Below are 12,855 nucleotides of genomic sequence, written 5' to 3'. Positions count from 1 at the left end.
CAAGCTCTGCCTCTCTGGGGTTGTGGACATGTCACTCTCTCAAGTGACAGATGGAGCCATCATTTAATCCTTATAGGATTTCTAATGATACCTGCCTAACTGCATGCAGCCTTGCTTCCATTTTATCACCTGTATGAGGAGAGCCCTTCTGTATCCAGTGGGACTGGCTGGCTCATGCCCAGCCTCTCTGGTGTGGAGCATTAACTCTATCAAGTGAGGCTGAAGTTTTGTACACTTAGTTTAAGAAAAATATGCTTTCTGCAAAAGACAGAAGTTATTGAAAAATAAAATTATATCTATTTTCTTATCAACACAATATATTTGTGATGCTTATACCTTGAAAGCCCTTGGTAATATTTGTCATTAACTTTTTTCTCCCCTAAAGATAACATTTTCTTGAGATATAGAGGTTTCTTTGCTTAAATAACTGGCCTTTCACATCTAGAAATCAAATTTTGATCCTTCAGAATAGTTTCTGGCTTCACCAAAAAAAACACCAAACTTTCTGACAGGAAAAAAAAAAAAGCCAAAGCCTAGTGGAAACAGCTAAAGAAGACTCAGTGTAGGATAAAACATAAAGCTAGAGGAAATGTTTCTGATCAGAGCCATGTTAAATAGTATGGTTGAATCTTCCTCTGAGAAGGCTTTGTTTTAGTAAATGTTAACAATCAGCATATTTGTATAAAGCTCAGCATAAAGCAGGGTAAGGCAAAATGTTCTTTTAACTTCGTATAAAAATGTTTTTTAAAGCTTTATGAATGGTTACTACCAATTCCTGGGAAAATTAATTCTGGAGCCAAATCAATTTTTTTTTGAAACTACATAATGAAGTAGTAACAAGAGTAATCTTTTTCTCTCAAGTCACTGTCTTCCTTTAACTGTTGTCCTTCTTTTTCTTTCAGATAATCCTAGGAGAGACTCTCTCTGTCTTTTATAACAATTTGCACTCAAATTCATTTGTCAGAAATAACTACATAGCCACTATTTACAAAGCCATTGGGACCTTCATTTTTGGAGCAGCTGCTAGCCAGTCGCTGACGGACATTGCCAAGTATGCCATAGGCAGACTGCGCCCTCACTTCCTCGCTGTGTGCCAGCCTGACTGGACGCGGATCAACTGCAGTCTGGGTTACATTGAGAACTTCCCTTGCCAAGGAGAAAAGGCAAAAATCAATGAGGGAAGGTGAGTGACTAACAACCTCGTAGACCCGGCTGTGAGACACGTTGCTTAGCCTGGAAAGCCTTGGGGTGGTGGGTTTGGAGTCTGCTGCATGCTTTGTGCTTCTGCTAGGGTAAACTTGTGATGAATTCACAAAACCAGGGTTTGACACTAGAATCTTTTTCTACTTTGTGGAAATCAGTTTTATTGAAATACAGAAGAATGTGTAAATTACTACATACTTAGTTCCATTTTCTAACAGAAATGGGAGATGCACACAACTTTGTCTGGCTTCTGTTTCTAAAATGTCCGCAGAACCTAGCGAGGAGAAGAACTTGAAATCTCCTTCAAGAAAGAGTGTGGAATAGCAAGGAAAAATAGTTCAGGCTTAGGATGGAAGCTAATCAAAATTGAGTATATCCATTTAGAAAATATGGAGGACTGTTAAAGGAATAGATCAATTCAGTTTTATCATTATTAGTCACTTCACTTCCTTTAATACTTAACTGATGTTTCTTTGTTACCTTGCTGAAATTGAACTAAAAAGGGGGAAGCATCTGACACACCTCACATTTATGACTGGTATAAACAACAATGTTTGAGTACTGTTGGAAATGCTAAAGCAGGTTCAGAATAACTTCTGTAGCATGTCCGCTACGGATCTTCCAGTAGCATACACGATATTCTTAGCAGTATTATTCTTCAGTAGCAGCCATAGGAACATGCTGCGTGTTGATTTAGTCTAAGGACCAGGTGTAGTTTCAAGCCATGCACAGTAGGTGCTTAAAGGTTTCAGGAGCAGCTTGTTTCAGAGAGCTGTTGGTAACACAGGAGAAAGTGCACCAGAATAAGTAGTGAGGCAGAATAGTAAGTAATCTTAAAATGAGCAGAACTTCATACAGGTACTACGTAGACAAATCAGGGGTTGTCCAGTGGGAGTTTTAAGTAGAAGAGTATGCTTCATGCACAGCTTTTTTATTATTATTAATGGCCTTGTTTGTGCTCAGAAGGCTTCATTTATTTACTCTGAGCTACTCTAGACACTGATCGCTGCATGAACTTCTCTTGCCTGTGAGTAGCCCCACAGAGTTAAGAATATCCACTAATAAGATATATCTTCCGAATTTCAGTTCCAGGAAATAGAACTTGTAGTGGCCACTTCCTGTGTGACTGTCAGCCTCAGCTTGGAAGAAGTCAGATTAAAAAGCAGAATTTTTGTTAAGTATATCAAGCGAAGAATTTCTAAATAGCGTGTTTCTCCGACTCCTTGCCCCACCTCTCTGAAACAAGAGCACTAAAAAAAAACCACCCACAAACCAACAAACGAGCCTGCAACAAACCTTAGTCCTTTGTTAGCACTTAATTTACTAGCAAAGTCAAGCCTGATTAGAAATGAAGCAAGATCTTGGCAGGATGTGTGGTTTGGTATTTTTGTCTTGGTATTTTGTCAGCTTCGCAAATTTTATGCAGTAAGTTAGTAGAATTAATTGCCAGAAATGAATTCTTTTGAGATTAAAAGAAGATAAAGATCTATTTACCCCTACATGCATTTATAAATTACTTTTACATTGCATATAGTATTGTGGCAAGGAGGGGAAGTCTTTGAATATTACACACTGTTGGAATATCACAAAGCTACATTCTTTTGATCCTCTCAATCTGAGCTGGTTTTGTAGGTATAAAACGTTGTTAACTTTTTCACTTCAACTCACTAAATGTGCTATTTCGTTTTATTCTTCTATTGTGCAAAAAGCAAGAAGGTACTTGTCTAAGTTTTTGCACAAAATGGGTCTCTTAAGCTGTACTTTCTCAGGTGTTTGTGGAACAGAATGGCATTGACAAACCAGTGGGGTCAAAAATCAACTTTGCTAGAGGTGTGAGTCTTCAGTATAATTTCTGCATGAGTCTGAAAGGACTCTCAAATGTAAAGCATAAAAGGAGACAACATTAACTGATAGTAATGCCTGAAATGGTGCTGAGATATTTTTTCATGATTTAGGGGGAGGATTGTCCATTGTTTTAGGAACACCTTAACTTCTTAGAGGAGACTAAGGTCTTGTGTAATGTGATCCTAGATGAGGTGCTGTCCTGATTTTTGTCTGGGATAGAGTTAATTTTCTTCCTAGTCATTGCTATGGTGCAGCATTTTGGATTTGGGATGAGAATAACCCTGATAACACACAGATGTGTTAGCTGTTGCAGAGCAGTGTCACACAGAGCCCAGGATGTTTCAGCTCCTCGTGCTGCCCTGCCAGTGAGGGGGCTGGGGTGCCCCAGGAGCTGGGAGAGGACACAGCCAGGACAGCTGGCCAGAGGGATGTCCCATGCCTTATTGCTAAGCATGATGCCATCTGAACTGGGAGGAGCTGGCTGGGGGGTGCTGCTGCTCTGGGACAGGCAGGGCACTGGTTGGTGGCTGGTGAGCAGTTTCATTGTGCATCACTTGCTTTGTGTATTCTGTTATTGTTGTTATTAGTAGCAGTCTTTATTATATTTGTTTCCCTTCATTTTCTGGCCTATTACACCGTCTTTATCTCAACCTACAAGTTCTTACCTTTTTTTTTTTTTTCAGTTCTCTTCTCTGTCCCCCTGTTGGGTGGGGGGAATGCACAAGACATAACAGGTCCGACCAGAGCTTTTTAGAGCAAACTTAGTATAAGTGTTACATTAGTTTAATGGTTGCTGGTCACAATAATGATGTGCTTGCCCTTGCAGCTGTGCTTGTTGCCAGAATTCTTGGGTAACACCTTACCTGCTGTCTAAGCTCCCTGTTATGCTGTTCATCACTTCTGGGAGCTGGTTTAAGGTTGTAATTTTGCTGTTCTGTGTAACGCTGGCTTATGATATGATAGGATTATGGGCTGTGAGACTAATCTCGTATTTGTACTCAGGAGCACCAGCAGTGTCCAGAAAGATGCAGCAACAAAATAGTTCACTTGCTGTTTCCCAAAGAAATTGGGCCTGACCTCTGAGAGTGGTTTGTGTTCTGCAGGCAGGCGCTCTCACACCTGAGGGTTGATAAGCCACCAAAGGTAAAGGGAGCTTGGCAATGAGTTTCCCAAGAATTTGGAGGACATTGATAAGCTCTTGAGCGGTAACTGAAAGGTGAATTTCTGTATCAATTAGGTGTTATTAGAGGTAGAGTTAACTACCATTTGCCTTCACATTTGCATAAAATAAACATGCAATTAGAAGTACGGAGAGAGTGAAGACAAGGCAAACGTCACATGCAAAATCATAGGTTCTGAACTGAGTATTCCTGGGTTGTGACAGAGCTTGAGGTAGTTCTGGAATATTTTCAGAGATTCATGCTCAGTTATACAGCCAAAGACATATCTAATCTTTATTTACTGTTTCTTCCTTAAATGGTACCAGGAAAACCACTTCCAGGGTGAAAAATCCATGGTGTGCTTAAAATATGCATCTTGGGCTGTTCTATTCTGTCCTTCTTTGATCCCCTGAACTCCAACTATAAAATATTTCCTCTGTGTGTGTGTTAGTGTGAAAGTAAAGCAATGGACTTTTGCTTGGTTGTTTACACTGGTAAAGTAGCAATGGATTTTGGTGAGTTTCAGTAAGGTTTTCCTCTCAAACCTGAACCTGATTAAGTTAATTCTTGTTGATTTCAGTATCTTGTTTACTCTGAAAAGTCCTCTTCAACTTTAGATAGCTTTAGCTTCTCCTTGACAACTTTTGTAGTGTATTTGCACTTCCAGTACTACCGGCAGTTAAACCAAGCTGAGGATCACAATAACAGTTGTGTGCTTCGTAAATCTCATTCGTATTTGTTGAAAGCTGCACATAAGAGTTGAGATATATTGCATGAAAGTATATAGTAGTTCCGGATCTCTAAAATACGTATGGGAATAGCTACTTTAAAAATTTCTAGTTAAATTGAAAACTATTAGTGTTAGAAATCAGTGTTCTTTCCTACCTGTTTGTAGGATAGCCCTTTCTTCAGGCTTTCTCTGGCATTTAATTTAAGCTAGATAAGGAAGCTGGTATGAGCTAATTCACAACAGTTTTCTGAGTGAATGATTCATACAGAGCTGTATTCTGAAGCTTTTTTAAAGGTATTGCTATGCTTAATTCCCAGTAGTCATGTGCAGAGCTTCTAATACTTACATTCAAATAGAAGGTTACAAAGAATAACTAAATAGGGTGCTTGGCATACGAAGGGGATTTTTTTTCCCTTTGGTATCAAAAACAGTAAAATTTTCTTTAGTCAATGACATACATAACCTGGATGAGTAAGGCTTATGGATTTTTAAATGTAATTGCACTGTGGAGGAGGGCACTGCATCATGTTGGCTCTTTATTGGGAGGCACTGCTTGTTTTAATGTTTTAGGAAATTAAGTCTCAAAGAAAAAAACAAGTTGTTCTCCTGTCACTGGAGCTAGTAATTATCATATTACTTTGTATATTTCTGTATATACTGTAATGCTGCTAAATTGCCTTTCAGGTACTTTCTTTAGGATATGTAAAGGCAGTGACTTGCCTAAAGGCCATCTTATTTTTCAACTCTGGTGAAGTAAGGCCCGGTAGGATGGAGTAGGTATGCTGGGCTGTGAACATGGTATGGGGGGGAAGTGAGTGAGCAGTCTGTGCTGTTCTCAGATATCTCTGGATTCTTTTGCAGCTTTCCTTTTTTGTTCAAATTTTTCCTTCTCTTCTGACTTGCTACAACTTACTTTTACCTGGCTTTGAGTTGGTTTCCAAGATACCTGAATTCCTCAGAGGAGTACGCATTGAGGACTCAAAGGACAGATTATGACTTCTTCATTCCTTGCTGGTTGCAAGGCTCACTTCTCAAACCAGTCTGCTCTAACTCGTCTGTGGCAGACTGTCCTTGCGTCCTGCTGGTTAGCTTCCTTGTATTGGAAGGAGTTAATAGAAACCACAGATATTCACCAGCAGGAGATGTGGATGAGTATTTTACTGGCCTCTCAAGTATATTTTATTGTACTTGCTGGTTCAGCCTGTCTGAAATGAGTTTGTAAGCGTGAATGTCTGGTGTAGTAATGAACACAAAGTGCTTCTGTTTTCTTCTAGTATATGAATTATGGAACCCTCAAAAAACCACCCTCAGAACAAAAAACTACTTTATTATTAAGTGTATTTAACACTTGGTTGCTCTTGCAAAAAATTTGAGGCTTCTGCTAGGGGTAAAAGGGAAACTTCAGAAGTTATTGTGCTTAGATGTATGGTGCTTTGTGGCTTCAGGGTGGTGGCCTTCTAACTGTGTTGTCAGATTGCAGTGACACCTTGAGTGAAGATGTTAACTGGTTGCTTCTGGCGCCTTTTGGCAGTCAGGAGCTGGTAATTGCAGTTTGATTGCCTTTGTGCAGAAGAGCATTGGTAACCCCTAGGTAACAGGATCTGGAATCCAGCAGACAAGTTTGATCAGGACAGCTGAACATGGAAAAGGTTGGTCTTTTAACTGAGTATCGCTTTAGGCTAAGAATAGGTATTGTTTCTTGCATGTAGTGTCCAATCCCAAAGACAGAATGTATACCTTACACAAAGCTTCTTGCAATACTCTTTGGAAGGTGGGAAATTAGTGTGGCTATGGGCTTTTCTTTCAATTTTTTATCCCTTCTTTCTACAAGCCAGTAAAATCTCCAAATATATTTAGAAACAAAGCACACACAAAGAAAACAAAGAACTTACGGTATCGAAAAGCTGTGTGCAATCTAAAGGACATTTTAAATTCTTGAACAATGTAGCAGGCGCTATATATACAGTTTACAGTATTTTTAGATTTTAATTGAAGATTATGCTGTCAGTCCTGTGTATCATGTTAAACTTGGCAGCACAAACAGCACATTTAAGCCTTGTAGAAAGGTCAGGTGTATTGAATCTGATGCTATTTAGGCTTACATGTTATCCACAAAGTGTTAAGAATAAACGGTGTAGCACAAAATATGTAGTACTACTACTCTGCCTTCTGAATTGGATCACAGGGAAAATGATAGGCTATGAAGGTAAGAAAAGTAAGTTCTAGTTACAGCCGGTGTAAATGATGTCTCCCTAGAACTTCAAATTTAAATTATACTTATTTCCCTTGAATTTACTGTTTTTTAAAAATCGCTTCCTGCAAAAATGTAGAAGGAAAAGTCCGTTTGTAACACCAAAAACCAACAAGGAGTGTGAAACAGTGTTGCTAATGTTACTCTGAATTTACAACCTTTGAAAGCAAAGAGCCTCTAACTGGCATGCTTGTTCTACTTCATCAGTTTTCTCACCTGTTCAGTGTACCTGATCTGCTTGCTGTGCCAGAGTGGTCACAAAAATCTCTGAGATCTATACAGGACTAATCAATTTAGTGAATAGAAGCTTAAGAGATCATCCCAAACTATGAAGAATACCTGGCAACTGGTTTATGAAGTTAATGCAATTCTGTATTTTGGATGTAGAAAATTATTTTGCGTATTTTAGTAGGACCATTTTTGTGAATGACAGTGTAAACTTTTTTCTGAGGGTAAAATCTCACCTAAAGTACTGTCACTTCAGAAAATGAACGTGCTGGCTTCTTTTAAAAGCTGAAAAACTCTGCCATTTAAATTATACGTTAGAGATCTGTCTTTATAAAGTAATATGGATCCTTGTCTTCTGAAGCTTTTACTGAATTTTAGCTGTTGAATTCAGCACTTCAGCTCCATCCTTGGCCTTCCGAATTCCTTTGCAGCATGCTTGGGTGATGCATCAATACTTGTCCTGGGTAGGCAGTCCATTTATATCTCGTGATTTTTTTCTGTCTGAATTTAAATGGTGCTCACTGAATCAGGATGGCCTTTTGCTATTCCTACTCGTTTCCTTGCACAAGGGCGTGGGATGTTCTGGTGCTGTGAGGTTGTCTCTGCATTCCTAATGTCTCCTGGCTGCTGCATGCAGTGATGCTGATGTGTCCAACTAGTTCAGCCTTGCTGCTGAGTAATAGATTCAGCAAAGCACCTTTCTTGTTTGGCCTGTCCAGCAGTGTCAAAACAAAAAAAAAAAAGAAAGCTGTTGAGTTGCTTGTACCCTGCCACGTTGCTCTTCCAGCAGATTTTGAGGCTGATGAAATTCCCTGGCAAAGGAGCAAAAAAGTTCCCTGAGCGAAGCCCTTCTGGATATGAAGCATCTGGGTTCCTATGCCTCTGATCCTTACAGGACTTTGAAAATGTTTGCTAGTTGCCTGGTCGGACTAGTGGGTTCTGAGATGTCTTGGGTTTGGTATTTTGTATCTAACGCTAAATTCCTTATTAAGCCTCAAAAGAAGACTTCAGCAACTCTTCACCTTTCCTCACTCTTAGGAAAGAGTTGATCACTGGCATCTAAATATCTGAGCAAGCTTCCTATTTGAGATGCTCTCATGACTTTGCTTTTCCTTTTGTGTGTCTCCAGCTTTGCACCTACCTTATGGAGAGTTGTAAAAGGAGAAGGCCTAACACATGGAGTGGTTTCCTGAGCCCTTTGATTTATTAGCTTTTACTCATATACTGAGCTCTTGGTTAAGGTATAGATTTGGAGGTGTCCCAGTCATCTTTTTCCGTACACAGTCTGCATTTGGGATGGATTATTTCTGTTCTCTTAAAGAGAGATGGAGCAAAAGGGGGTTTGTCTTGTTTGTGCGTTCAATGTGTTTTGAACTGGATTTCATAATTGCCAGATGTGTCCTTTTGTGATGAAACTTTGTTGTCCTGGTGGATTGCATCTGAAAAATCCAGGTTGAATTTCAAACGTAGGTAACTGCTGGGCTCAGTTTTTTTTTTTTTATTATATATGTACCCATCTATGTATACATACACATACTTAGTTTGCTCGAATGCAGTTCAAAAACTTTAAAATTTTTGAAACTTATGAAATTAGCAATAATATTTCAAAGCAATTTGAGAGTTGCAGAAGGAGATGGTTCAGATTTCTGAATGCTGAGAATGAAGGGGTCAGTATTTAAGAGCCAGAGATGCATACAGCAAGGAACTTGCTCTTCCTTGTAGCCTTAAAAATGGAGAAAGCAGAGGTACTGCACACATGTGGCAGTGCACTGTCGTCATCATATAAACCAAGCTGCTTTCTTCATTCCAGGGCTGTAAACATTGCCATGCTGTTGGTATGAGATACGGAACAGTTGCTTCCCTTCTGCAGATGGGAAGGCATAAACATAACCTGCTCGTCCTTGGTAAACACTGCAACTGTGGGAACAGGCAGTGGGCATTCAGCTCCTTTGCTGGAAAGTTGTGAGAATGTAATTGTAAACAGTCTTTTGACAGACTAGTCCTTCAAGCAAAAAAAAAAAAAAAAAAAAAAGGTTGTGGTTGCAGGTTCCTAACTAACCAACTAAGTGCATGTGTGTAATATGCAGATGCATAAAGAGTGTCTTGCATAACCTCTGCTTCTGTGCAAACAGAAGGTAGTGCAGGTGATCTGTCGATGAGTAAGGACAGTGCTGAACTGATTCTGCACAGAATTGTTGCCATATTTCTGCTGTGCATACTGAAAGTGCTCTAAGACTTTTTTTTTTTTGTAGTTGAATCTTAAGTCTCGTTGGAAAGCAGTTCTGAGCACCTGTTAGCTTTTTCAGAGTTCTTTTTAGTTTTCAGGAAACTTATTCAAACTAGAACAAAACATTTATTTTCAGCAATTGTTCCCGAAATCTGCGCTCTCCCTTAACAGAGTGGTTGAATATAGAGGAGAGGGGGAAGGGAGCAGTGTTGTAGGTACTTAAAAGATGAACTGGACACCAGCACGCTTGTTTAGGCTGCTAATGCCCCACCTCTTACAGCAGTGCTAAACTTGGTGGCAGTGAGCAGTGCAGTTTGTTGGCGTACTCTCTGGGTTTACCACTGGTTAAACTAGTTCCCATCAGCACACCTTCTTGTACGGTGTGAAGTTCACCCCCACATGTAATTGTCCTGGGTGTGTGCTAAAGGGCTCTTAGCCTGCCTGCTCAGGCTTTCTGTGCTCACTCCAAGCTCTTCTGGATGTGTTTTTTGTTGCATTTTAGATGAGCAGTTCAAGTTTCTCCTGGTATTCTAACTACTGACTTCTAAACATTTTTGTCAGTTTAAAAAAAAATAAAAAGGGAATGGTGATGGGCTGGGATCTGTAAGGTCAGAGTCCTGGGTTTGGAGGAACAGGAAAACCTGATGACTGTGCAGATCCAAGCAGCTGTCCTTGCTGGCTTATTCTTCAGCTCACTGAACTGAACGCACACACGCAACTAAAACCTTTGAACCTTAGGTGGTAAATATTAAGCCATGCTGCACTAATCAAGCTACTTGAAAGGCTCTCTGTGCAATCTGAACTCTGTTAGACTCAAAAGAGGACTTGAGGCTAGCAGGGATGCCTGTGTGTGAGAAAAGCTTTCTCTATAAAGTTCAGTTTACCATAGGATTGTTGAAGGTCTCTAATTTCAGTCTGTCACTTTGCTCCATTTGTGGTAACAGATAACACAGCTGTGAAGGTTCATAACTATAATTGTATTACTAATGTACTGATTTATATCACAACTCAGATGTCTGTGGAAAAAAACAGTTCCCTACTTCAGTTGATATATTGCTGTCATGCTGCCTGCACTCAGAACAAGATGTGTAGTCTGCCATTGCAAACAAAATGTAATCTTCAAAGAAGTCTTTAGGAAATTAGAGCTGACTGTTTTGACCTCGATAATTTATTTCAGCACAATTGCCAAGGTGGTGCCCTTGACTAATCATTTGCCAGGAATTTTACTTTAGCTTTGTTTAGAGTTGTCTGTTTGAGCCCTTTCACAGGCAGTGCACATGCGTGCCAGTGAGTGTGGTTAATTCCCTCAGAGCAGTTCCCAGGAGCTAAGTACCCATGTCAGACAGCTGGCATGGGGCTAAGCCTGCATAAAGGTTTGGTTGAACTTCAAAATAAAGGTGGAAACTTCGTATGCTGTCCCTTCTACGTAGGGAAAACTCCTTTAAAACTCATTGTTTAAAAAATAAAATAAAAATCGGACATAACTTGCTTGGATTTTAATCAATATTGTTTTTTTTCCTGTGTCATTAGATAGCCTTTGCAGTTGATTTGCTCTGGATTTTGTTAAATGTAACCCAAAAGACTGGACATTTGCTTCACACTAACCTGTCTTTATTACACAATTGTTCCTAGTTTTCATAGTTCTCTCTTGGTACTGGTGGTATTTCTAAGATGAAGCACTATTGTGTGTTAAAATAATGTTATACTGGAATATTTCATAAAAGCTTTGTTTTGAAACTAAGCTTTGTGGAAAAAAAACAAAATGCACTTACTCATTCAAACATAACTAAATAGTTTACTTATCTAATCTGGCAGTTTCCAATAACATCATGAATCAGAAATGCCTCTAGAGTTTATACAGACTTGTTAACTACACATTTGCTTGGGTACTACTGGTATGTTGTGTATAGCAATCTGATTATTTCTGTTACAGAGCTTTTAACCTATGAGCTGTTACACTGTCACTGCGCGGAAGCTTAAAGGTTCAGGAGTTTTCATCAGAACCTATTCAGTATGTTTCACTTCTGGAAAGATGCCTGCCAAAACATTCTGAAGAAGTTTGGATACCGAAGCAGTTGAAAGGTTGAATGGACTGGATGCCAGATACATTTTTGCTATTAATCAAATGATGCAACTGTTCCCTTTAGCACTGGTTCTCACCCCTTTGTCATTACTGTTAGCCAAGATGCAGCACGGCTGATTTGTGAACGCATCCAGTCCTATCCAAATAATCCTCCACTCCTGAGAGCTGGAGCCTAAATCAGGGTACCCACACTTAACGCTTGTGGGAAGGTTACATGGAAGGAAAACACTGAAATATGGTGGTCAGTGAACCTCTTAAATAACTAAACTTCAGAAGTTGCTGCTGGTCCATGGTGAATGATGAAAGGGGGCTGTACTTGATCTAGAGAGCACAAAAAGCTGCCTCTCTAATAGAAATTAATTGTCAGCAGGGAGCACCGGATCTGAAAGATAAACTTGCTGTAAGCAACTGAGAAGCAATTCTGCAGTCCGGATCAGATTTCTGATCTTCCATCTCTTTGTCCTGATGTGACTTGGCCCTTCTACGTGGTGATGGATAGCATTCATTTTCATAACTGAAAATATGGCTCCTCGCTCTTTACAGTTCTCAGAAATAGCTGTCCCTGCTGGTTTTGGTGTTAGTTTGATCTGGGCATACAGTGCTCCACTGAATCACTGTGTGGCAGAGCCTGTATTTTTATTCCAAGGGCATCTCTTCCTATGTATTGGTCTAGTCGTGTAAGCTAAGGCACTGCATCTCATGTGCACCTGACCTGGTTTATTAAATGTATTATTAGGCTTAAGAAGACACAAATGTCAGCCTGAAAAATATACTTACTTAAATTTTATCTGTTAGTACAGTTACTTATTATCACCGTTCAGTTCATTAGCAATCGAAGTGTGTAGTTTGTGATGCTGATTTTTTTTTTTGTAATTTAGCTATGGCTAATGGAGCAGGTAGACACATCTTATCCTTTGGCAGAACTTTGACTTGCAAAGCCTATGCCCAAATCAATAGAAAGGGACTACTTCAAAATGGACATGAGCGTATCTGTATGTTGCTCAAAGCTCAAGCAGTACTGCAAGAAATCCACTTAGTGCTGACAGCTTTCTTGCCCCCTAATTGCTGAGGATTACAAACTTCGGGGTGGGGGGCGGACTGGAGATAAGGTTCTGCACGCTTTCCAGG

General features: G+C 39.7%; 1 protein-coding gene across 2 annotated transcripts in view; it reads left to right on the top strand.

Annotated features, from left to right (window-relative positions):
* The window catches only part of PLPP1 (phospholipid phosphatase 1), a 59,105-nt gene that overhangs the window by 27,160 nt on the left and 19,090 nt on the right, over positions 1 to 12,855 (top strand). For both annotated transcript variants that reach the window (XM_068667871.1, XM_068667872.1), the window contains exon 3: positions 903 to 1,183. In XM_068667871.1, coding sequence (XP_068523972.1) covers positions 903 to 1,183 — 281 coding nt within the window. The remainder of the gene's footprint in view (positions 1 to 902; positions 1,184 to 12,855) is intronic.

The sequence above is a fragment of the Anas acuta genome, chromosome Z (assembly GCF_963932015.1).
Source record: "Anas acuta chromosome Z, bAnaAcu1.1, whole genome shotgun sequence".
Taxonomy (NCBI): Eukaryota; Metazoa; Chordata; class Aves; order Anseriformes; family Anatidae; genus Anas; species Anas acuta.
The sequence above is the reverse complement of the archived record's forward strand: the minus strand, read 5'-3'. Positions and strand labels throughout refer to the sequence as shown.